This window comes from Mytilus edulis, chromosome 3 (assembly GCF_963676685.1).
Source record: "Mytilus edulis chromosome 3, xbMytEdul2.2, whole genome shotgun sequence".
Lineage (NCBI taxonomy): Eukaryota > Metazoa > Mollusca > Bivalvia > Mytilida > Mytilidae > Mytilus > Mytilus edulis.
This window is the reverse complement of record NC_092346.1, coordinates 85,935,352-85,962,046: the sequence shown is the minus strand read 5'-3', so window position 1 is coordinate 85,962,046 and position 26,695 is coordinate 85,935,352. Positions and strand designations below refer to the sequence as shown.

At 31.9% G+C, this 26,695-nt stretch overlaps 2 protein-coding genes across 3 annotated transcripts; both read right to left on the bottom strand.

Moving 5' to 3' along the window:
* Positions 1–5,142: 5,142 nt before the first annotated feature.
* Positions 5,143–16,763, bottom strand: LOC139517669 (apicoplast pyruvate carrier 1-like). 2 transcript variants are annotated; one of them, XM_071308953.1, is made up of 12 exons: positions 16,609–16,763; positions 16,267–16,359; positions 12,977–13,166; positions 12,135–12,261; positions 11,350–11,489; positions 10,916–11,033; positions 10,429–10,484; positions 9,628–9,748; positions 9,093–9,215; positions 7,468–7,677; positions 6,617–6,716; positions 5,143–5,274 (listed from the first exon to the last, which is right to left on the bottom strand). In XM_071308953.1, coding segments are annotated over exons 1-12 (1,335 nt in total). In that variant the 5' UTR covers positions 16,610–16,763; the 3' UTR covers positions 5,143–5,218. The 2 variants fall into 2 exon arrangements, with proteins under 2 accessions (XP_071165054.1, XP_071165053.1); XM_071308952.1 differs by lacking the exon at positions 16,609–16,763 and having other exon boundaries at positions 16,267–16,424.
* A 1,210-nt stretch (positions 16,764–17,973) lies between these two features.
* LOC139517670 (putative ankyrin repeat protein RF_0381) lies at positions 17,974–21,840 on the bottom strand. Its single transcript, XM_071308954.1, has 4 exons — positions 21,745–21,840; positions 20,336–20,906; positions 19,644–19,956; positions 17,974–18,546 (listed from the first exon to the last, which is right to left on the bottom strand). Exons 2-4 carry the CDS (start codon positions 20,888–20,890, stop codon positions 18,107–18,109), a joined length of 1,308 nt encoding a protein of 435 aa, XP_071165055.1. The 5' UTR covers positions 20,891–20,906; positions 21,745–21,840; the 3' UTR covers positions 17,974–18,106.
* Between the last annotated feature and the right edge of the window lie 4,855 nt (positions 21,841–26,695).

Genomic DNA, 26,695 nt, shown 5'->3' with positions numbered 1-26,695 from the left:
AGAAACTGCTCCAACAAAGTTATGAGGAGGACAGATTAAAATTGACACTCCGTAAATTTTATGGACACCATCACGATTTGGTGGATCCATACGATGTTTCGTTGACCAAACTAGCTAAGGACATTTTTACCACATGGTAGATTGTGTTTTGTCATAATGTCGTCTAATCTTTTAATTACCAAACGTGACTTATTCCCGATTGTGACTGTTTTGCCGAGTGTGAACTCGCATTACTATAAGACGTGGTACGGTACTTATCCATCTCAAATTCATGTATTTAGTTTAAATGTTTAATGTTATATTTGTAATTCTCATCGGATTTTGTCAAATGTGTTGACGTCTTTTCTATTATATTTATGTGTTATGGTAAAGAAAATTAATCACCGCCTTCATTTATCAGATTTGATTTCGTTCAAAGTAATCAGTACGATATTTTACGTTTGAAGTTAGATTCATAACAAACCTGACATAGTTTTATAATATAGTTAATTGCTACCTCAGTTTTATATTAATAAGAATTAAAATGTGCTTTGTTATTAAATGCAATATCAGTATTTAGTTCAAATATATAATCTTAAATTAATCCTAATTCTATCTTATTCATTCTTATGTGACGTCATTTTTCATTTTTTGATGCTCTGTTTTACTAATTCAAATGACGTCATTTTTTCGTCATTTTTCAGTTTCAAATAGGACGTCACTTGGCGTAGAGGTTTAAACGTATTCGGATGTGTCTACTTTTGTGTTTCAAATGTCTGGTTATGTAAATGTATTTCAGTTGTTTCCTGTAATTAGTTAATACTTCAGCTTTATCATGTACATCTTTTGAATATTCATTTTATTAAATTTACTGTTGGCAAAAGTATAAATTACTCTAAATTATAGGGATTTTCTGGTAACTTAACAGAAAACCCTTGCCGTTTTTGGCACAACCTTTTTGATCTTTTGGTCCTCGATGCTGTTCAACTTTGTACTCGTTTCGGCTTTCAAACTTTTGTATCTGTGCGTCACACATAGGTCTTGTGTGGACAAAATACACTTCTGGCGTATTAAAATTTTGAACTTGTTGCCTTTTGTTGGCTGTTGTTCGTGTGATTCTTTGTCAATTGTGTTCTCCAATTTATTTATATTGTAGTCCTGTGTTGTCATTTTGATGTTATATTTCACATGGCCATAAAAGTGCGAGGTTTGGCATGCCACAAAACCAGGTTCAACCCACCATTTTTTCCTTTAAAAATGCCCTGTACCAAGTCAGGAATATGGTCATTGTTATATTATAGTTCGTTTCTGTGTGTATTACATTATAACGTTGTGTCGTTTGTTTTCTCTTATTTTTGAGTGTAAATTCACATTGCGATAAGACGTGTCACGGTACTTGTCTATCCCAAATTCATGTATTTGGTTTTGATGTTATATATATATGTTATATTTGTTATTCTCGTGGGATTTTGTCTATATGTGTTACATTTTAGTGTTATGTCGTTGTTCTCCTCTTATATTTAATGCGTTTCCCTCGGTTTTAGTTTGTTATCCCGATTTTGTTTTTTGTCCATGGATTTATGAGTTTTGAACAGCGGTATACTACTGTTGCCTTTATTTAACCCCTAGCTAGAGATTGACAACGCATGCATTGTACGTGTACTGGTTATTTAAAGAAAAAGAATGTCAACAATGAACGTGAAACTACGGTAAATCATTTGATTACCAATTCGATGCACATAAAATTCTTATACGGTTAAAAACAATGAGAAACATATATTTTTAATCTATAAAATAAAATCAAACAGACCTATAAAAATCCTATTGCACCTGTTGGTTTAATCTATTCATATCTTTATTTATGTTTACATCGCTTATATGGGCATCTGAGGTCAAATCCATAGTTAATTAGATGGCGTCTGGATAAAATACACACGAAACGAACCTATATATTATCTACCCCATGCTCTGTAAACTGTTTATTTTAGACTTTTGATAGTTTGGATAAATGTTTTACATTGTTATAAATCAAATATGAAGATTTGAGTCAAATTGGTGACCATGAATTTGACAGCGAGTGCCCCTTTAAAAGTGTACAAACAGTATACTACTTATATACAATCTATGCTTGCATTAATGGATGAAAAAAATTAATATTTGAAACTCATTTGTCGGGTTTCAGGGAAAACATAAGCAATCTTAGAAGCTTCGATTTTTCACTGATATGTTATCATATCGTTATGACAGTATTAACGGGGATACATTTTAAAACAGATCCAAAGTGCTTTTTTAATTCTCGCCATATCATATAAACAACGTCCTATATGTTCTCCCATTTATTTGTATTATAGTCCTGTCATGTAATGTTCTATATATTTAACATTGCCACAGAGCGGGAGGTTTAGCATGCCACAAAACAACGTCCTATATGTTCTCTTATTTATTTGTATTATAGTCCTGTCATGTAATGTTCTATATTTAACATTGCCACAGAGCGGGAGGTTCAGCATGCCACAAAACCAGGTTCAACCCACCATTTTTTTTCTTAAAATGTCCTATACCAAGTCAAGAAAATGGCCATTGTTATAATATAGTTCGTTTCTGTGTGTGTTACATTTTAATGTTGTGTATCTGTTGTTTCGTAGTTCTCTTATGTTTAATGTGTTTCCCTCAGTTTTAGTTTGTAACCCCGATTTATTATTTTCTCAATCGATTTATGATTTTCGAACAGCGGTATACTACTGTTGCCTTTATCTACATTTAACTGTTTATTAACTTTGAATTTATAACACATTATCTAAGGGCACGTGACAAAAAAAATCGGAGTTTTAGGTCTTCAATGCTCTTCAACTCCTTTTGGTCTTTTTTAATGTTTTGGATTCGATGGTAATTTATATCTTTTATGTCTATTGTGTATGTCGTACACAATTATTACCTTTGTTACTTTCGAAAGTGTTTCATGTATATAATGTATTATTAGATTTGTGTTAAATACTTGTTGATGGTGATCAACATATGAAAATCTGGTGTAGTTTTTTTTTATTCCCTGAGGCCATTACCAGCGTAGTAGTCAGAAATGGCATGATATATCATTGATAGGGCCATGATTATAAATTAACTGTTAACAAAACATTTTTTTTTAAATAATAAGGGTGTTCTAACTCAGGAATAGCACACCTTAGCTGCATTTGGCAACACTTTCAGGAATTTTTGGTCCTCAATGCTTTTCAATTTCGTACTTTAATTTGGCTTTTTAACCTTTTTTGATTCGAGTGTCACTTGTAGACAAAACGCGCGTTTAGCGCAAATACAAAATTTTAATCCTGGTATCTATGATGAGTTTCTTTGATTGTAATCAACATCTTATGAAATATTTTCTGTCTTGTTCATGTGTTGCCAAAAACGTTTTTGAAAAAAATCCATAATGAAAAATAAAATGTCTGGCGTGCTTAATTAAAAGTCTGCTGTCTTTGGTGAGTTGTGATAACCACTGCATCGATGCCACACCAAGTGGACGTTTTGTTACCGTGTGCATCAGCCGTCCAGTCGATAGAACTTTGTCATTTACGTGATATATGCTTTTGTATATCGTTATCATAACTTTATTGTTTATAAAATGTTTAATGTAAACATTATTCGACACTAAGACTTTTCTACATCTAGCTTTAGTTGTATTTGATACATCATTTTTAAATATTTGGTTTGCCTTGTTCTCGTACGAAATCATTTTTTATGTAAAAAAAAACGCGCATCTGGTGTACCAAATTCTAAGCCTAATTCTGCAGTATTTACGTCTTAAACTATTAGATCGTTCTAATTATAAATTGAAAGCAGCAAACATGTAAATTTTGATTTGTAATGGATGCCAGCATTCGATTCCCAACACACTCTAGGCCTATTTTGTCTATTTTAATAACTGTCACAAATTTACTGCACATTAAATTTGTATATGTGTTGTGTAACTTAACAAGATTTATGTCTCTGGATGAGTTCGGTATTTTGTTATTTTAATTTTTGCACTCCGGAGATGAGGGTTAAATAGGTAAACAAATAGATTTATAGTTCAAACGAAAACTTGCGAGAGGAAAAAAGAATTCCTAACAAGGTGAAACAATGTCGCATCACAAGGTTTAAAATCATTCATATGTATATGTAATTTGTTATTAAATCAACGTCATATCCGACAACATGCGTCGTGTGAGGTCTATATAAACTCATCTTATACAGAGTTTTTATGACTTCAGTTAGTTACGATCATGATACTATAAAGAGTCGTTTTAGTCGTTCTGTATCATATTTGAGCTGAATTAATTTTGAGTCATGCATCTGTTTTCTTATCTAGACCAGACCAATACATCTTTTCAGTGCCTTATTTAAATTCCACGGAAATAAGATGCGACAAAAGATAGCTTTATGTGTGTACAGACATCTTTAAAAATATTGAGTTTAAAGGACTCGATGAGCTGGCTATTTATCAACATAAGAGTCATTTAAAGCATGGCAAAATGTTTAGATGAGTCTTTTGTAGACGAAACGCGCGTCTGGCGTAAGTGTAAAATTTTAGTCCTAGTATCTATGATGAGTTTATTTATCATAATAAACTGTTTTCCAATTACAAACAGTGAATAGAAATAAAACCTGATGCACAGTTTTGGTTTATTAATCCACTATGTCAGAATTTGCTAATTGAAACAAAATTTGTTATTAAATGCATTGAGCTACATCTGCCAAATTTATCGATACAATTTAACATGCAGTCGACATCCAAGTTTTAAACTAATCAAGTGTGAGGTGTGGAGTCCATTGAGCACATTTAAACGCATTGATATGACAATTTAGCGTTTATAATGTGACCTACCGAATTAGACTATTAGTATTTACCGGATTTGTAATAACATAAGCAACACGACGGGTGCCACATGTGGATCAGGATCTGCCGACCCTTCCGGGGCACATGAGATCATCCCTAGTTTCTTGTGGGGTTCGTGTGGCTTAGTCTTTTTTTTCTATGTTGTGTCTTCTTTTTTAGACGGGCGTTGTCAGTTTTTTTTCGATTTAGGAGTTTGGCTGTCCTTTTGGTATCTTTCGCCCTCCTTTGTAGTAATCTACTACATAATTGAATATTTCTCTTTCATAGTATTACGAACATTAAAATAACCAATAGACAACAAAACGTATTTATAAAAATATAACAAATATCTTAAAAGCCTTTACAATAAAAAATAAATAAATTGCACATTTAAATATGCTGACCATTAGACTTCCTAACATTAAACTTGAACGAAATAATCACACCTGCAAAGAAAGAAAACAATTGTTAAACATATCTCGACATCCTATAAATACAATATTCAGTATTTGTCGGGAGAAGATATTCCTAAAGAAATTAATTACTAGTATGTACAATTGATATTCCAGATCTATATCTTCTGCGAGATCGACCCGTAGAACACTTAAAAGGTGACGTCATCTCAATACAGTAGTAGCTAACCTTCTACTTCATTTTGTCTCTGGTGGAAGCAATTATATCACATCTTTTTATTTCTATAACTCTACCAGCTAAAGTGCACATTATGTCACTTATGACGAGGGTTCTGATACAAGTCAAATACAAAATACAAATAGTTTGTATAGGGGCCAACTGAAGCACGCCTCCGAGTGCGGAACTTTCTCGCTGTTGATAGCCTGTTGATGGCCTTCGGCTGTTTTCTGCTCTTTGACACATTTCCCATTTCCATTCTCAATTTTTAAAATGACGTAACTCTGGTTTACTTCGCATAATGAATGGAAGGTCTAAACAACTAAAAGTTAAAGTTTTTGGTTAAACGGTGAAATAGAAGGGTTAACACGGTTCCATTGCATTACAGTAGTGACTAAAGATCTTAATTTACAACTTTAGTAAGAATTGTCAAGACAAAACGACAATATGGATTGGTTAAACATGTATATAGTATGAGTATATAACAGATATGACAACAAATCTGTCAAGTAACTTTCGAACACACAGGCTAACGGTTTAGATTCCGAACAAGGTTTCATTGTTATACTACTAATAAAAACGATAGTCAAGGTTCCTTAACTCCAGCAAGAAATCATTATTCAAAGTTATAGTAAAACATTATCTGTTATGATAGATAAAAATAATCGAAGTCCGTAACTCCTGCAAAAGTCTAAAAATCTACATAACAGTACAATATGGATATGAGAATATGATGACATATACCAATTATCCTTATAAATTAGTAAGTTACTGACCCTTGTAAGTATAACTTGAGTAAACATATTCCCCTGCAGAACATGATATTGGAACAAAAAGGTAATACCAGGGGGTAAAATATGATAATTCAAGGGACGGCTCATATCACCATGATCACGGCAATATTAATAAAGACAAACACCATAAAAGGAAATTCGATCGCGCAAATCACATTGTATGTCAACTATTTTTACTATTCCAATATTTTTTTATGAAGAACAGTGGATTATCAGAAAAATGTGTATACTCAATAATTTTATAAAATACTGCAATATTCACAAATGAGTAGATAAAATTATTAATTATTTGCCGTTAAATCTCAGAATTGGGATTGAAAGCTACACTTTATTAATATTGTTCATTTTATACTGAAATACTTACTAATCAAGGAAAATGCAGCACACATAATAAACATCCAGTACCACCCTATCACAGATTTCAAATTATCGGATAAAATAGCCCCAATTGGAGAGGTTATCACCTACAAGAAAGGATAAATCCATTACTGTGTATCCATACTGATATCTAAATTCATCTGTTCAAACTGCGACGGACTTTTATTTCTTTTGTCTGTCCACAAAACAAAAATGTATAAACTTCACGTGAATAATGTGAAATAAAATATGATTTTGTTTAGTTTATTCATTAGTTAAAGTGAAATAATAATTGGCTTTAAGCAGCCAGTTTGGTTTCAAGTGAGTATGAACTCATTGAATTCGTATCCATGCGACCTTCAATTTAACCCATAAGTTAAAGATTGATTACCTATGAAGTACACGTGTTCAGCTATTAAAAGGGAAAAGTCAACATTGAAAGTAAAAAAATGGTAAACAATTTGATTGACATATTCGATCCACTAAAACCGATTCTTATTCAGGTAAAAACATTGATTAACATATATTCTATACCCATAATATGAAATCAAACAGACATAGAAAAATTAAATTGCACGGGTTCGCTATCTATTTTGTCTATTTAAATGTTTATATTAAGTTATATGATAGTCGTCTTCGGAGGACATGTCGATGATAAATTAGATGGTGACCTTCAATATAGACTACACTACACAAAATGCTGATATATATATCATCGAACGGTAATGCGAATTGCACGGTCATAAAATAGAAATCGAATTCAAATGAATATTTTTTAATGAAATGAAACTAAAGTATAAAATCGGAAATTGTGGTTATTTTTTTTATGTTAACGTGTAATATGTGTGATATACTTACAGATGCAGTAAATACTAATCCATATATTATTGAATAATTTCTTAGACCAAAAGCTTTCGACGTTGCTGTGGGTAGTAGTGAAAAATTTCCCGAAAAACATAAAAATAATAAACAAACATAAATAAGATATAATCCTTTCCCAGATAAACTTGTTAATCCAAATGATAGAGTCAATGCAGCAAAACTTCCACAGGACAACATCATAGCAAGCTGCAAGTAGAGAAACAACGGCAATTTTTGCAAAAGTATAAAGATAAATGTACAGTCAGGAAAATGGGAATTGTCATCTTATGGTTCGTTTCTGTGCGTGTTGCATTGTCGTTTGGTTTTTTTTTTTTGCACTTTAGTGTTTCTGTTGTTTTGTTTCCTTTTATATTTGATGTGTTTACCACAGTTTAAGTTTGTAACCCGGATTTTTTTTCTCAATCGATTTATGACTTTCGAACAGCGGTATACTACTGTTGCCTTTATTTATCACCCGCCGTAAAATGAATACAGTACACGACACATGGCGTAGACCTGGTTTGCACCAAATTTTCTTTGATTCAGTTTTTTGTTTATCAAATGTATACAACATGATAGAGGTGTGTGTACATAAGTGTTCTGCTTTGGTTTTTGCTTCAATGCTTCAATAAGACATTTTCTATCTGATTCAGGTCGAAAACACAGTAACATTATTATCTTTGGCATTGAAAATGAACATGGTAGAAGTATCATAAGACCTAACTCTTTAAATGCATTGTAGAAACATATTTTACTCAAAAGTCTAACGTTAACAAAACAATGAAAGTCGTCGGATATTGGGGTAAGTCTCTATCTAAACAGTGCTGCCGAAAATTATCATATGTATTGAAAATTGTTCCAATAAAATTTTGGGTGAGATGAGAGAATGATAATTAGGCGGCATACAGAAACCAACATACGAAAACAGACCGAAACCCTGGCCAAATGAATAAAAAGACAGTAATTCCCTGTAGTTGTTATTATTTTCATTAATCATGCATTCAGTTTTCTCGTTTGAATTGTTTTACATTTAATATTTTTAATCGTTGAAGGCCGTACGATGACCTATAGGTTATATTGTCTACGTCATTATGTCTCTGGCCGAGAGTTGTGTTATTCTCAATCATGCCACATTTTCTTTAAATTTTAATAAACAAACGAACAACGTTCACAAAACACTAACCAGATAACTATAGAGAGCCGTGGTATAGTGGTTAGCACTAATACAAACATAAAGTGGCCTGGTTCGATCCTAGTTCTGGAGAGAAAATTTCAGGGACTGAATTTTCGGCTCTGCCTAGACACCATTTGCAATTTTGGTCTAGCGTAACGATGATAGTCAGTTGGAAGGGCGCGATACATTGTTGGCCCGTGTTAAGATAGAACAATATCTCTTGTGCGTAAAAGACCCACTTGTAGAGTTCGAAAAGAACAGGTTTATGCCGCTACAAGGCAGCAGTCGTACCAGCAAAGGGAAAAGGGATAAATAAGTTGCAATAACTTGTTTATTATCCAATATAAATAAATATGTTTAAACAAACTAAAGATATTTAGAAATATGAACCAAGTTGAGCTCCGATGCTCAGGGACGGTAATAAGTTGTAAATGTTTTATTGCATTACCCTAAATGAGTATTTGTCAGCTAAATGTCCCCACATAATCCTTCCAGAACCATTACATACTGCTGCCAAAGATCCCACTATAGCTAAAAAGTGGTCATCTTTTATAAAACTTTGTCCGTAGGCCTGTTCAAAGGAATTTATAACAAATACATTAATAATAACCATGTTAATGTTTTTAAAAAATGATAATGTTCATATAAAAATAGCAAGTTAAATTAAAAAAACAAATAGGAATACTCTAACACAAAAATTACAAACAAATTTGGAACATATTGAGAGAATAATTTAAACAACATGGAATACACAATAGAAAGTTATAGAGTCAACAGCTCCTTTGATCAATTGATATTAATGTGTTATATGCACGATTATTTTGTCGAATGTATAAATGACTATGAACTGTAGAAATGAAAAGATTATATCAAATAATAATATTTTGAAGATCTATACACATAGCAGGTCATTTACAAATTTGATATTTACTTTAATTCTAAATAATCTAAAACATATATAGAAATATCTTTAATTGTAGTACCTTATATAGTCCCGACACAAACTGTATACCTTGTCCATTAAACAAGTATATAAACCATAATTGGTAGAAGGCAGTTTTCGTAATTGCTTCTCTCCATGTAAAATTGGGCTCACTTTCTGTACTGCAATGAAATATAAAAAAAGGACGGTTGCTTTTAAATCACAGTTCAAAGATTCATCAACAGTACTAGTGAATATAAAGTAACTAACAAACACAAAACCGATGCGATCACATTGATTTCAGTTTATTCACCCAAATCATAGACTGTTCTATAAACACTAGTCATGCACAGTGAAATAGGTATCTCACTATTATGTTAATTCCGCTGATATAACTGTTAGTTCTTGAGCCAGTAAGTCGTCAGTGCTTCGATAGTATCATCAATCATTTCATAATTTCATATTTTAAATTTTCAGTTTACAAATGATGTAGTTCTCCTGAAACTCAGATTACAACTTCCTCGGTAAAGATAACTTTAGACTGTTTGAATCATGTAATGATACATATAGATTCAATGTATCTTGACTACAAAACCTTTGGTTTAATGAAAACACAATAAAGGTTATTCTACAAACACTGAAGGTAAAGATTGCATTCATTTTGCACTGACAACTAAAGAATACACGTGACATAAGTCTATGTCAATCATTGGAAGGTAATTCTGTCGATAAGAAGATAGCGTCAGTAAACAAAACATCAACGGTTATGTAAGATGCAGCGGTTGGCGAACGACACACACAAAAACAATGATTACATGCACATTATTACATTGGTTATATCTCTTAATATAATTCAACATACTTTTGAACTACACCTTCGTCTTCTTCTGCACCCATATTCTGTTGTAACTGCTGATACTTAATAGAGAAAATAGCAGATGACAGAGGCCTTCGTATTATTATACACTCATCATGATCATGAAAGTTAAGAAGTATAGTTTGTAGTTTAATTTGAGTTTAACCCCGCCGCATTTTTGCGCCTATCCTAAATCAGGAGCCTCTGGCCTTTGTTAGTCTTCTATGTTTTTTTAATTTTAGTTCTTTAACATGTTTTTGGAGTTTAATATGACGTCCGTTTTTACTGAACTTGAACACATTTTTATTTAGGGGCCAGTTGAGGACCACCTCCGGTGTGTGGGATTTTCTAGCTGCATTGAAGACCCATCGACGGCCTCTGGCTGTTGTCTGCTATTTGGTTGCGTTGTTGTCTCTTTGACATGTTCCCCATTTCCATTTCCATTTTATTTCACTTTATTATTATCAATATAAAAATGAGGACAAATTCTTACTTGATGAGGAGGATCAGCTAACATTAAACATCCAATCAACTGTAAAGCAGCATAACATCCTCCTAACAGAAGGAAACAACTTGGTACTTTTTTCAATACTGCATTTTCTGTAAAATATCTACAAAAAAATTACGCTCTATCATATTTTGATATGAGATAGTCTTGAGAACAAATTATTTTTGTATATAGTTGTTTGGGACAAATAGGAAATGAATGCAATTTGTTACGTCCTAATAAAAGGATAATGTTTTGTTTAAACTCAGACTCGTGTCCGGCATCCTTGTAAATGTTCTAGGCAGACGCGAAAATGAGTGCATATCATAAACATTAAACCTACTGTGAGATCTCATTTGTTTTTATGTGGTCAATCATGATTTCGGATATAGTTTCAAGTAACAGATAGGATGAACTGGTGTTAAATTATTATAACTTACTTGTCTCCCCCAACTTTCAGATCTGCTTCTTTATTTTCTGGATTAAGAAAAACTGTTTGTATTTGGTCAAATACAAATGCTCCACTACCAAAGCCCGCTACAACTAACCCGCTTACAAGTCCTTTATGTGTAGGAAACCACTATATGAATTAAACATATTAATATCAGATAAAGTCACATAGATATTGCTACATTTGTACACCAGCACATGTGAAGTAGGAACGGCCCTACCGGAGCACATTAGAACACAAAACTTTGTTTCTTGTGGGGGAGGTGTGTTACTCAATATTTAGCTGTTACATATAGTATTTTGTTGACTATCTTTTGGTTCTTTTAGTCGTATTTTATTTTTGCGGTGTTTTGTCGGTTTCTCTTCTATTTGTGAATATTGATTGCCCCTATAATTCGCCTCATTTTTGTATAACTTTACAAATGTTTATGCATATTAGTATAAATATATCATGTAGAACAATGCAATAGGTACCTTTGATAAGGTTTACTATTACCAAATATCACATTAAAAATATATATATATATCATTGAACAAAACAGTACTACGACATCAAAATTATTATTATGGGATGTTTGATTACGACAAAATTTCTGTAATGATTTTTTTTGTACTTGAAATGTGTGCAGTACCTGTAATCAAAAGGAGTACATTTAGCCTTTATGATTGAGGTTGTTTCTGCTCAAAATGCGTATGTGTATAATATTATTTTTGTCATTGAATACCATATGCATGATACTCCAAATGAGGACACAATAAAGCATTTAGGTCTCACCTTATGTCCACAATTGATAGGCACAGCGTAGGCAATTCCAACGCCTAATCCAAACATTAAACCATACGTTGCCACGACAAGCTCGAAAGATTTCTGGACGGAAAAATAAGTCAGGGCGACTCCGCCACTAAAAATGTAGGATAGATTAATTATTCACATAGAAAATATACAAAAAAATGTTTGTGAGCTGCATGGTGAATTCCCCCCTCTTTTTCAACAATTCCGTCAAATGTAAAAATAAATAATTTTGTTTATGACAGTCACATTACCCAAGTCACGTGACTCTTATCAGTCAATACTAGATAAATACAATAAATACATTGTACATAAATAAAAAGATCACTATCATAAAAAATGTAAATATATTCGTAAAACAATTTCTTTTAAAATCCAAGATTTGGTAATGAAAAATTATAAAAGTGAATAAAAGAAACCGTACAAGTACGTTGCGATATCCTTTTACAATACAATGCAACAATATATCTTAAATGGTCACACGTTGTTTTTAAATTGTGCATGAAGTCTTCTATGTAAAAGATGCTTGCTTTTCTTTATTTAAATTGAACGAAAGCATTTCTTTTTTTTACTGTATGTTGATAATGCATGCAAATAGCATAAGTAATCTATGAAAGTAAATAAAGGCAATAGTAGTATATGAGTATATCGCTGTTCAAAGTCATAAATTGAGTGAGAGAAAAAAATCCAGGTTACAAACTAAAATTGAGGGAAACACAAAAAGTCATCAACTATAAGTGGAAAACAAGAAAACAACAGAAAGACTAACGTGCAACAAAATCAAACACCAACATACATAGCATAGCCTATATTTCTGTGTAAATTACCTGGATATCCATGACCCGATCAAGGTAGTCCATCGTGGTCCTATCTTCTCATACATGAATCCTCCGATAAACATAGATGCTCCTTGGCCCATGGCTGCTGAGGAAAATATCCAAATACTTTTGGAGTACGTCAAATCGTTATCGATGTCCTTTTGACGTAGATACGACGTTATATAAGGTGTCATGTTGCCTAAAATATGAAAATAACTTCTTAGTATTTCAACATTCAAACGCGAAAAGTTTCCAGAAAAAAATTATGAAATTCAATGGTTAAGAATTCGCAGGGTTAATGTAGCAGTTATTTTCCTGCTTTGCATGGACACCACTGCACGAAGGAGATGGGTGGTAGTACAAATTCACAGAGAAATCAAACCAAGGTCGCACTGTCTGATCTACATTAAAGGAGAGGGTTGCGTTTTGAACAGCCTGAATTTTAAAATGATCCTTCTGTTGTCTACTATTGTACTTATACCGACAATCACGAAAGTCTTTTAATTAAAATATTCTACAGTTATGGAAGGCCAATACCAATGTCTCTGAAAACACTTGTTCTTGAAACTAACTGCATCTTAGAATTAATTTGGCTGATGGTCATTTCAAATTAACAATGTCAGGTTCCATACCATACAAAAATGTATCTGGTTGATTACACAACTTTCGAAATCGTATCAGAAACTGCTTGGCCAAATGAAACCAATCTTTGGTGGGATACTTTAAAGTCTATAAAAGAGGGGGGCAAGATGTTTAACTGTTATGCTGTTATGGGGCAATTTAATTCTTTGTTATCTGTTATTTTGAAAATATATTTGCTGTTAGCTGTTATTGTCTTATTCTTTGTTAGCTGTTATTGGGCTTTTATTTTTTTTTGTTATCTGTTATTGTGATTATGTATTTGCTGTTAACTGTTATTGAAAATTGGAATGTTAGCATTTTTCTTGACAGTCAATATTCGGTATAAATTGAAGATCATTGGTCATTGGGGTCTTCCACTACTAATATGTTTGTCCCGTATTCAGAGAAGGATTCCATTAACATATACCCATCACAGAAGTGAGGTCCAGGACAATTCAAGTATATCTTATGATTATCCTTTGTAATAAATTCCATTTTTTTTATGAATGTGTATTTAGAATTATCTTATTTTTTTGTATGAGAATAATGTTCCTTGTTTTCCGTACGAACATATTAAATTAAAACAATTCTTAATATGACAAAAAGGAAAACATATGGCCAGGAATATCTGACAAGGATCTCAATTAAGGCTAGGTCCTAACAACCACTTAACCTTTTATATAATATGGTACATAGACCCAGCTCTGTAATTCTTTTCAAAGCAGAACCAAATGCATTGTACAATGAAAGTTCCAAAACCATGTACTTGGGTCCGAAGCTGCACATAACTCATTACAAACAAAGATTTATTTCGTTTCAAGCCATTGTTTCCCTACTAAACTATGTATTGTACTTACTAGTACACTTGGTACAATCAAAAACATCAGCCGATAAAAAATTGTTCAAATAAGGCCTTTGAAAATAGTGGAATAAATTGCTTTTAGAGTGTCAAAATTCGTTCGAAGTACTTGATAAATTGCATGCTTATAATTGGTGCTTTTGATTTTTCTACCCTATATACCACTTTGCCTCATAGTTTTATTAAGAAAAATTCACACACCTCATTAAATGGTCATTTAGAAAAAGTCAGAATATTCAAACTCTTTTTGGTCACTTTTTTGATTAGCAACAAAGGGAGCTTCAGTCAATATATATAAACAATACACCAACGTTTCATGCGAACTGCTGAAAACATTTTTGTGTTAATGTCTGAAAACAGGAAAATCACCCCTTTTTAATTAATAAAACCCGTAAACGTAAAATCTAAAATTTATAAAAATTGAAAGTTACCTCATGTTAATAGATATAAATAATTCACCAAAATTCCTTGCTTTGTGAAAGCATTTTTGAGATATTATCAGAAAACTGAAAAAAAACACCAATTCTATTGAATAAAAACCCATTACCCAGAAACTTAAAATCTAAAATTTATAAAAAAAAAGGGAGCTCACGTCAATAGAAATAAACAATTTCCCAAAGTTTAATGCAAATAGTTAAAGAGTTTTTGAGTTAATGTCCGACATGTTGACAACAGACGGACAACAGTATATCATAATACGTTCCGTAAACGAGCGTATAAAAAATATTATAATATTGAGTAGTTATTTAAAAACACATTCTAGATACATAAATTAATACTAAAAACATTGTCATAAAAACTGGAATGCATTACAAAGGATTATATCCGTAATAAGAAATACTGATTTGTCAAAGACCGAATTATTTTAATATTTCATTTACTGTTATCTGTTTTTGTCCATTTTAATTCCTTGTTATCTGTTATGAGCCAAATTAATTTGCTGTTTTGCTTTTATTGGGACCCCCCTTGCCCCCCTCATAAAAGTAACGTCAGTCCTCTCCACAAGTTGACCTATAATGTCTGTGAAGTTTTTATTTTTATTTTTTTAATTGTTTTGTTATTAGTTCAAAATTTTTTTAATCTTATTTCCAAATCAGGTATAAAACGTTTTGTGGTTCCCTCAGTTTCTGTTAGTTACCTTTTTCTGTCTTTCTTGTTGATTTACTTGTACGAGAAATTAACATCGATCCTTTTAAAACTTGCCCATAAACATCTAAACAATCTTTCTTTAGATCAGGCTTTAGCTCATACGTAGATCGATGACAATAACCCAAAATGAGATTATTTTGGTAGTCTTTTGCAGTTTTGTATAGAATGTAGGAAATTTGAAAGCCTAGCACACATATGTAATACAAAATTTAAAAAAAATACCATGCCGAAAGCCGACAAATTGATGGCTTGAGAACAATTATATACAACATGCTATTTGATCGAGCCAAATATGACCGTATCAGACCTTCTCCGTTGTCAATATCTGATTCTCAAACAATAGTTGCAATTAAAACTACTTTTGATGCTTATAATGTTTTTTTTTTTTTATAATATTGTAGCTACAGTTTATCATAAATTTCACTACTAATTCCTCTATCTATTTTTGGCTATCACTTTTTTAATATGATTAGTTACAAGTTATTTATATTTGAATAAAGGTAAACGATTATAGTAGGATTATTTCTGAAGTATGACAGTATATTCCGCGTACCTTCGGGCTGTACAAGACATCACTAATCCACATTATTAATAAACATATGTACCTTTGGTAAAATTAGCAACCACATGGTTAGTTCTTGTAACAGATTAAATATAAAAAATTACTTACCAAATGTGTAGATAGTTCCTAATGTCAAATGTACGATTATTCCGGCCACCACAACAGAAAACCCTCTCCACTTGGCAGTCATTTTAGATGGCACTATGTGATTGTATCAAATGTAAAAATAAATAATTTTGTTTATGACAGTCACATTACCCAAGTCACGTGACTCTTATCAGTCAATACTAGATAAATATAAAATACCATAAATAGGTTATTACGTTAAACATTAACCGAATATAACCCCACTATAATCCTAATATCTTCATTTAACTTTTTTTCTTTTCATTATACCATTATACTTATTGATTGATGGAGGACAGAACAAATAATTAAAAAAATACTTACTTAATTAATATCTGTTTTATTTTTCATTGAAACAATAGCACAACATAACTTTGGACTTGTAATTTTTCCTTCAATTAAAAATTAATTATAAAATCCATTTAGAAGTTCAGTAGCCAATATTTGAGTATCACAAATAAGACATGATTAATTACCAATCGATTTATAATGAAATAACTATCTTAATCTTGGTGTAACTTACATTGTTTGATATAAATTAAATAGTTGTCCATTGATTAATTATATGTAACACATTCTTTTACCGTAATAGTACAATTACATGTAAAAATGCAACAACATGATATTCCAGTTTTAATGAGACTTTACTTTACTGTATTTATTAGAGGAATTACCTGCTCATGAACGATGAACGGTGTAAAAAATATAATAGAATTTTAATATAACAAACCTGTCTGCTATAGCTGTTTCTCACACGTGTGACTTTAGCTGATCAATACTGCACGGAAACGGGGAAAATGACTTTGAAGTTTATTTGCCTAGCGTCCAGTGGTAAATCGTTCATGCCTATTCAAAATCGATGAACAAAAAGTAACATTTATTTAATAGGCATTCACGAAAAAGCTTACAGACCAGGGACGAAAGGCAGAAAACCTGGTTTGCCATCTCATTCATTACGTCATATTGTTATCTTTTTACCAATGAAAAGCTGAGCGTGTTAAATTTGCAACAAGCCATCTAAAGATCTTTCAAATTAATTAGGTTTTCAACATACTGCAAAGAGCAAGGCACATTGGGCCCGGGCGTTTCTAATCCTGTTGCTAAATGTATGGAAAATTAAATATTTGTTTAGCAAATAAATTGTTTTAAAACAGACATCACCAATTTAAATACGAAAAAAAATAACTACCCAACAAATAAGTGTTTCGGGATCACACTTCCTACGCAAAAACTGATCCGAAAGAATTACGAAGAAGAATGACTGAAATCCACGCGTCCCAAGTTTACAGTCACCATCACGAACTGGTTGATCGATAAGATGTATATATGTCCCAACTAACTGGCGACATGTATTCGCAGTACTAAATTTTATATACCAGAAAAATTCGAAAGATTATGAATACTGAAAACCCATCATGCACCTTTTCTGGGTCGGGTTAATATTAAAACTGTTGTTAATATTGTGAATTATGAATTTAAAATGCAATTCGTAGTTTCTTGTTTAGTGTAAATGAAAGCGACGAAATAATTACGATATCACTAGAATATTAACTTTAATTCAGGGGTTTGCTATTTTCTGATTATAACAAGATAATTGAAGATCGAACTATATCAAAATTAATACGGAAAAACATCAACAATCCGAATGGTTATCTTCCTGTGGAATGCATCATCACTATAGCAATCACATAACTATGGTAGAATTGGTATCAGAAATAGAAGAAATTAGCGAAAATATAATCTTGCACAATAAAAAAGAAAAAGAAAAATGAAGTATGTACAATATAACAGTTAAACATAATATCATATATATATGTAGTCATTATTGATTTTTTAAGTACTCTCTTATACTAACAGGCAAAGGTAGTGCATCTATTTTGCATGAAATGTTTGATTTTAAAGCTTTGTTAATCGCTAATGCGCAACATTTCATTAACGTGTGGGTTGTCGAAGCAGTCAACCGTAATACATTCAACATATCAGGATTATCTTTCAAAGTACATGGCATACCAGCATCAGAATCGAAATCTCGAAGAAACAAATGTTTAGAAGTATTATATCCCGCAAACAACAGCATTTCAACAATATCCCAATATGATTGGTCGATGGCAAGTTCAAATGGATCAAGTTCATGATCATCTCCCCGAATACGACATCTTCCAACGATATCAAGTCGGCAATTCCAATCTATCAAAGCTTTTATAGAGTCGATGTCGTTCTGCTTTACAGCAATCAAAAGAGGCGTTAATCCAGAGAAAGGCACTGGCATAGTGAGAGAGAAAAAAATGTAGATAGCATTGAATATAATTGTTTTGCGAAATTATCTAAGATATATTAATCTATTTTTATGCTTGTATTTGATATGTATACATGTAGAAGGAAACGAAATGTGGCATTTATCCGTCAACTTCACACAAGGAGTATCGTATGTGTAATATATATTTATTTCACGCTCTTTTTTAGTTATAGCGTGTTTAAGTGTGTGTTTTATCAAACTAAACGATATATTTAATATGCCATCGAAAATCATTGAAATTCAGCAATTCTATATTTTATAAGATCATAACATGAATACATGTCTGTGAATGTATAAGTACCAAAGGACATTTGTAATGACTTTTAAAAAATAACAAACGATCGGAAATTCTGTGTGAATATCTAGAAAACCAACTAACAAAATAGCTTACAACAGTCGTATGTGAATATCTAGAAAACAAACTGACCACATAACAGATCATTACTTTGGTATTTTGCACCTCTCGGCACATAGATAGTGGTATGTCCTAAGCACCTGTCCTAAGTCAGGAACAGAATGTACAGCTGTTGTCGTTTGGAGATGTGGTTCTAAATGTTTCTCGTTTCTCGTTTTTTTTGTTATAAAGATTAGACCGTTGGTTTTCCTGTTTGAATGTTTTTACACTAGTCATTTTTCGGGTTCTTTATTTAAATTTATAGCTTGCTGTTCGCTGTGTGCCAAGGCTCCGTGTTGACTCCGTACTTTGACCTATAATGGTTTACTTTATCAAATTATGACTTGGATGGAGAGTTATCTCATTAATTGGTACTCATACCACGTCTTCTTTTATCTTTATATATACCTATGTATATTGATCTCCAAAGATATTTTGTGGCATTGCATTACTGTTTTTTAAAATTGGCGTCAACTCTCACATATCCATGATATCTTTGCATTCATTTGAAAATACATTGGTGCCGAATGACATAACTAGCCTTTTCAATGGATTAAATAACTGAATAAAAGCAAATATATGATACTGTATAAAAGCATCATTTGTCCAAAAAAATAAAAGCTTAACCTATAGTGAAATGTTCCGCATGCATTTAAAATTTTTACTTACATTTGAGATCGACATTTGCACCACTATCAAGAAAAAAGCGTACCAATTGTGAACATTTAAGATACACTGCTACTATCAAAGGACTTGCGAAGTCTGTCTTATTATTGTTCAACTCGGTTCCTGCTTGTGTCAAGAGAACAACTAGTATCATAACGTCATCTTGTATGTCCGCCATTGTTCGACCTCTCAGTGAGATATGATGACACATTAAGTTGGTCAGTGGAGTTTTTAAACCTTTATCCAATTCATTTGGATCAGCATTGAGACTAAGCAACAGTTCGACCGCATCTACCTTCTTTGTGATAGCAGCTAGCTGAAAAGACAAACAGTTGATATAAATTTAAAAGCGATGAACAATTGAATGACGAGAAAGGGCGAGGAGCACACTTTAAACATGTCAATATCAATTTAATATCTAGTTTAAATAATTATCTTGTGAAGGTAGTGTTTTAAAAAATAAAATAGCAATTGCTTTGGGGTATAAGATAAGAGCCTTATTTTCACCGTTTGTTTTTAAATAATATGAAGACTGCGATGCTCGAAAATCGGCTCATAACAATCTATCTGAAGCCTAAAAAAATTAATCTGTTTCTTTGGGAATTTGTGTTTAGTAATTTATTTAAGTCTTTCCTTTGTCTTCACATGCATATTCCGCGTGTGTTGTCAGGTATAATTTGTAACAATAATCTTACGTGCAATGCTGTCCTTTTATCTCTAAAATCATGAGCATGAATATCAGCACCTGCATCAACTAGTATTTTCATGATTACAAAGTAATTATCAAGTCCTTTTGTCGTCATCAATGTCATCAGAGGAGTTACCCCGACGTCTGTTGTTATATCAACATCAGCGCCATTGCGAAGAAACAGCTTCACAAACTTTTCTGACCCTTCTTCTACGGCAGAATGTAAAACCGATTTTCCATATTTGTCCTTGGAATCGGCAATGTCATTGTCTTGTCTTATCAAAAGATCAGCTATCTCTTCATTGTCAGCGTTTATGCAAAATCCAATTGGTGTTATACCCCATGGATCTCGAACATTTACAGAGGCACCATTTTCCAGAAGAACTTTCACACAATCGAGTCTCCCTTTTTCACTTGCGATATGTAAAATAGATTTTGTACTGATTCTATCAGAATCTTCGAAAATCTGATTCACATCCGCTCCATTTTCTATAAGTCTCCGAAGTTCATCAGCATTGTCATCAACAACTGAATAGTACAAACGACTTGATAGATCTTCCATTTTGTTTACACAAACACTGCAATGATAATAATCATAGATAATAACAGGACAGAAATAAAAGTTACATAGTTAATTAAAACAAATTGAAATTAGTATTTTTTTTAAATCTTATTTCATTATATGGGTATATTGTATTTTTTTTTTAATATTTCCTTTTTTTAGTTTTACAATTAATGTAGTCAAGTTTAAAAAAAAGTGAGGTCCTGGGTTTATTTCGCGACTTTTTTTATTGCTGATTCCTTGTCTAGCAAGCTGCATTTTAGTAACAGAAAATTAAGGCAGGTCGGCTCAGTGAGAGTACGCTAGTAGCGAGTAGTAGTTATATATGATGATATGTAAGTGTCTTCATTAAGACTGTTGCCATGTTATCATGGTTATCTCGATCGGAACTCTGAACATATGTCTACTACAATGCATAATATTTGCGTATCACAATATAAACATGCTATCATATACTATATGCAATAATCCAACAAACCTGTGTGCTTCTTTGTTTTACATAGCTAATACAAAACAATGTTTGAGTCAATCATGTGTGTGTGTTTTTTAAATTTAACTACATTTTGTAAATAAGATAATTATATAATATGCATATCAGATATAAAAAAATATGTTTACATCTTCTAATTTACAAAATAAGAAATACAATAATTGCCCTGTTAATTATAAAAAAATAATCGCCCCTCAAAGAACCCCTTGGCACTGATTAAAAGTGTACAGTATGTATATATGTGTGTTTTTCTATTAATATCATCAACCTAAGAAACAATCTCTATTTCTATTTTCAATATCATCTTTAATATTTTACTGATCGTGAAGATTTAAAAAGAAAAGAGTAAGTGAACGTTAATTACCGTATCAGTTATTTTAGTGCTGTCATAAAATAAACAGCTTGGTAGATTCCTATGATAAAATACAGAGAGTTCCTAATAACTTGCTATGCAGTCATACTGCTTAGTATATTCATATGGTAAAATACAGAGAGTTCCTAATTACTTCCACTTACTGCGTTTTTAATTTGAAATCACACATTTTGTGAAACTTCACTAAGCATATGGATTGTCTATGTTGTTTCATTAATCCTTTACCATACATTACTAGTATATAAAAAAACATTTGAATTACTTCTTTCTTTTTTTTTTTTTTTTTTTTTTTTTTTTTTTTTTTTAAATTACTTCAATTTGTTTAGAGTATACGATGCAGAGAGTGTTTCTAATCATGGAATGATTCCCTCGATGCGTGCCGTAACTGTCTTAAAATAATAGTTCTTGACCATCTTTTCGGTCTTGTGTTTTGCCAAGAAAATGACTGATTTACTTTTGCCCAAACTTTACAAACAACATAATAGTATTTCCGTTTCTATTCAACATTAAATTAAGACCGGGCATGTCAAAAAATATAACCGCTTTTTTTTAAATCAAATTTCAATTCCATATTATTTGGAAACAATACTAATATGTACGTTAATTCGAATATGAAATAGGAAGGAAACATCAGATTAAATTGAACGCCGATGATATAAGTTTTAAACGATACGAATGATATGGTGATGAAACACATTTTGCATGAAGCGCGGAAACGCTTCATCTTCAATACTCGTTTTTTAGGTACCAGTCTTGTATTACAACTCCAGTTTCCGGTAACATGGAGGGAAACAGAATACTAGTAGTCCATTTTTTTCTGAATTTTTTTCTGGACTCATTTTTTTCTGTTTGATTATAGGTTTATGCTGAATTGAAACATATATAGATTTAAAAAAAAATCTTGCATCTTTTTGGGGATATCAATCCAGGAAAGTGGAAGGATATCATGTTTACTGGAAGTGGTGCAGCCTAGTAAAAACAGCAAACAGAAAGTAGAAAAAAATGTTTTGACTTCACTATTTATTCTTCGTGGCATGACCCACTTTTTTTCCGATTTAATCACAATTTGACATTAGTACAAACATGGTATGAATATGAAAAAAAATTCTATGTAGCCTTTTTTTTTATTAAAATCAGCTGTTTTGCATGTAAGCCTATGGATTCCAAAATCAGCTGTTTTGCATGTAAGCCTATGGAGCAGTCAATTACAAGACTGCAACCTTTAATAGCTTACATTTACAAACTTAGCATTTTTTAAACTATCGACCCTATGTGCATGCGATTGCGATTACAGGAACGTAAATGGGCGTTTTTCAATAAAAACGTACTTTCTTGTCCCAGCCACTTTAAAAAAATGTGTTTGATCTTTGCAAGTATTTTTTTGTGCAGTCAGTACATTGAATTAGATATAACATTTTTAAGCAAAGAAACAGTTTATTTTTTAGAGGGATTGATAAGATATTGATTCCTGAATGGTCCAAAACAACCAAAATGGCATGTCCCTAGACCGCCTGTTCAACATTCATACTCTCAAATATCGTAAAAAATGTAGAAATAAATATTAATTTTACTTAATATCAGTTCTTTAATAATTCAAAAGTATGTTTAGAGCCAACATTTTAATAAACAGCTTTTAACATAGCGGATTTTTTATTTTAGAAGGTGTGTCCCTAACACAATGTCCACTACGAAACGAAGTCATTAAAACTTTCTTATAAACAGTTTTATAAAATCAATGTAATTTTTTGTTTGCAAAAGATATAAACATTAGGGTCTTACAAAAGAAGTGATGCTTTTATAACGGCAATTAAACTGTTGGTAAGAAAAATTGAGCACATCAAATGGACCAGAGTGATACCGTATTTTTGTAAATGTCCACTACGAAACGGGTCAAATCTCCTTCAGTAACTGGTTTTAAAATTATGAAAAAAATATCAGTGTACAGCTAAATAACGCTTTGATGAATATAGTCAGTCTTGTTACTATTGCAATATTGGGGTTGTGAGAAAAAAATAAAACATGTGAATACGTCCCCTACGAAACGGTCCCCTACGAAACAAGTTTCGGAGAAAAACGTTTCGTAGTGGACACTACCACTACCATGCAGTCTTGTTTTACTCTTTTTTCAATTATATTCGTGCAAAGTAAATAACAAAGGTTAGTTTCATGTAATTTTTATTATGTTTTTATTAACATAGAATAGGGTTGATGTCAACTACGAAACTTTTTGTCCACTACGAAACGGTTTTGTCAACTACGAAACGCATCAAAATGTCCACTATCGATAAAAAATGGTTCTCCAATTTAGAAAAAAATTAGATTTTCTAGTACAAAAGTAAACAAACTGGAATGTCTATAGGAAACATTTAAAATTGCAAAAATATGTGTGTTTAGAAGCTGTTTCGTAGGGGACAAAAGTCCCCTACGAAACAGTGCATAAATTATGAAAATAATATAATTTTAAAGAGTATTTAAGATTGCATTTTTTGTTTACAAACAAGTCTATAATAGAGGTATTCAAAATAACTCTTGAAAATAAATTTTAGACTAGTTGATTTTCCATTTTTATTAGGTCTGAACGGAACGCTTTTATTGAAAAACGCCCAAATATCTATTGTAATATACCAGCAGGCCGTAGTTAAATCAAAGTTTAGTCTTACAATTGATTATCAAAATTTTAGTAATGAATATTTCGTCAATTCTACGCTGCTAATTTCTGTTCTGTTAATTTCCAATGTATAGATTTTTATAATTCTATTCCACAACAAGAACGGCAAAAGTTGTTACTTCATTCGCACGTTCGCCATTTTAACAAAGTCTAGATCTCACAGAAATAAAAATAAAAGTCCTAACACAAACTTGGATACGGAGTAACTAAACATCCTATGTTGCCATCTTTGGCATTTTTTAATTGCAAAATTTTCATTTTTGTGTAAGCCCTTACATTTTGCTAGTGGACAAGACAGGATTTACTGTTAAACTATTACTGAACCACGGTGGTACCGTCAGTTTACGATATACATGGGGGTTGTTTCCTATAATGTAATTGTATCAGTACACATTATTTAGATATAGCTAATATGTTGATTGAAAAAGATAGGAAAACAGTCGATGCCCAGGATATGCACGACAGATCGTCTTTTCATGTTGCAGTTGAGGATGGTTCAGAACATGTTATCAATCTGCTCTTATACAAAGTCCAGCGGATATAAGCATAATTGATCACTTTATGGTAAAAGATGAAACTTGGCACAATGAAAGGTTAAGGGGTATAAACAAAATTGAGATATGGAGCCACGAAAAAAAAACCAAAATGGCCGCCAAATTAAATATGGCTGACATAAGGTACAGGGATTACAACATCAAACATTTGATGAAGTCTACCATAATGCAATAGTTCAGTAGATACCACAAGTTAAAGAAAATACTTGTAAGACATGTCAATAAATATTTTTTCAACTTCATGAAATACACAATTAATCAAAATGGCGTCTAAATTCAAAATGGCGCCGTAAAAAATGTCAAAGTTTGAAGGGATTTATATATATTCAATATCAATAATGAACAGAAAGTTAACAGATTTGTGAAACTGATCATGAGGTGTAGACACAGGCCTACAGTGTATTAATTATAATTTTGTTTTCAAAATGGCGGCAAAATTCAAATGGCGCCATGGAAAATGCCCAAAAAATTTGTGTAATAATGTGGTATAAATTGATACACAAATAACACAATGAATAATAAAAAGTGTATTTGGATACCAATACCAACGAATATATCATATGTTTGTAAGAGATGACATAACAGTTATCAAAGGTACCAGGATTGTAATTTCGTACGCCAGACGCGCGTTAACTATGTAATAAAAATTGCCGATGCCATATATACAAACTGGCGTCTCTGACAAGCTCTAAAGTTTCAGTTTTAGTTAATATTTACATGACTTCCGAAAATGTATAGATGAAAAATATGTTTTAACTTTACAAAGATACAATACAAGTATTATATTTGGATGGGAGCGAAAATAAAAATGGTGCATCAAAATAATTATTTTGCATAACAGCTTTAAAGAACACATTCAAATTATTGATAATCAAATAAGATTCAAATGTAGGAAATAAAATTAAGCACAGTTTCCCTTTCACAGTCCGGTGAGCGGTTACATAATGCTTTGCATTTTAATGCTGCTTTCAAGCATTTGCATGACCCTGGAAATAATTTCGTACAGCTACAGTGGATTCGTTCTTAACATTACATCGCAGCTTTTGCAAGCACTGATCCGAATGGCACCCATGTATCATAAAGTTTTTGCCAACCAGATGATTCTAGTGATGGCATACAAGAATTTGCGACAAAAAAAAACCCCAAACACCACTAACTTGGTAAGCTGCACGTTTCCTGTGTCATTGTCGGAGGAATATTGTCAATTGGTCTTGTCTTCTGTGGAATTGATTTTTTCTATATTCACTCACTTTATTAAATGAACTAGACCGACCACACAGAAGCACAACATACTCTTCTTTAACTTTTATTACTTTTCATATTTCCACTTTCATTATTTGAATTTTCAAAAACTGCAGAAATGCTTCTTATGATTCTTTATATATTGACCAAAGCTGATTTCTTATATCCTTCTAAAACATAACTGACACTTTGTCACAACCAGTGACGGTATGGAACAATGGTAAGTCTTTCTATTTCAATGTTCTGTTGAACTTACTTTAAATAAAGCTAATACTAACAATGACCACTGCCCTTTCCTCGATCTTGATATCTATATCACTAACGGAAAGCTGAATACTAAAATTTATGATAAAAGAGATGATTTTTCATTTCCTATCGTTAATTATCCATTTTTAGATGGTGACGTTCCCTTGTCACCATCTTACGGTGTTTATATATCTCAACTTGTACGATTCGCTCGTGTATGTAACAATGTTTT

What these genes read in the sequence shown, in the direction of transcription:
- LOC139517669 (XM_071308953.1), bottom strand. An exon ending in CTGAAAGTTGGGGGAGACAA is followed by an intron (nt 11,034 to 11,349) that starts GTAAGTTATAAT and finishes ATTTTTTTGTAG; the next exon opens with ATATTTTACAGAAAATGCAG. An exon ending in TAGCTGATCCTCCTCATCAA is followed by an intron (nt 10,485 to 10,915) that starts GTAAGAATTTGT and finishes TTCTCTATTAAG; the next exon opens with TATCAGCAGTTACAACAGAA.
- LOC139517670 (XM_071308954.1), bottom strand. Translation starts at nt 20,890, where the DNA reads ATGGAAGATCTATCAAGTCGTTTGTACTATTCAGTTGTTGATGACAAT. An exon ending in ATAAAAGGACAGCATTGCAC is followed by an intron (nt 19,957 to 20,335) that starts GTAAGATTATTG and finishes TTGTCTTTTCAG; the next exon opens with CTAGCTGCTATCACAAAGAA. An exon ending in TGCAAATGTCGATCTCAAAT is followed by an intron (nt 18,547 to 19,643) that starts GTAAGTAAAAAT and finishes TCACTATGCCAG; the next exon opens with TGCCTTTCTCTGGATTAACG.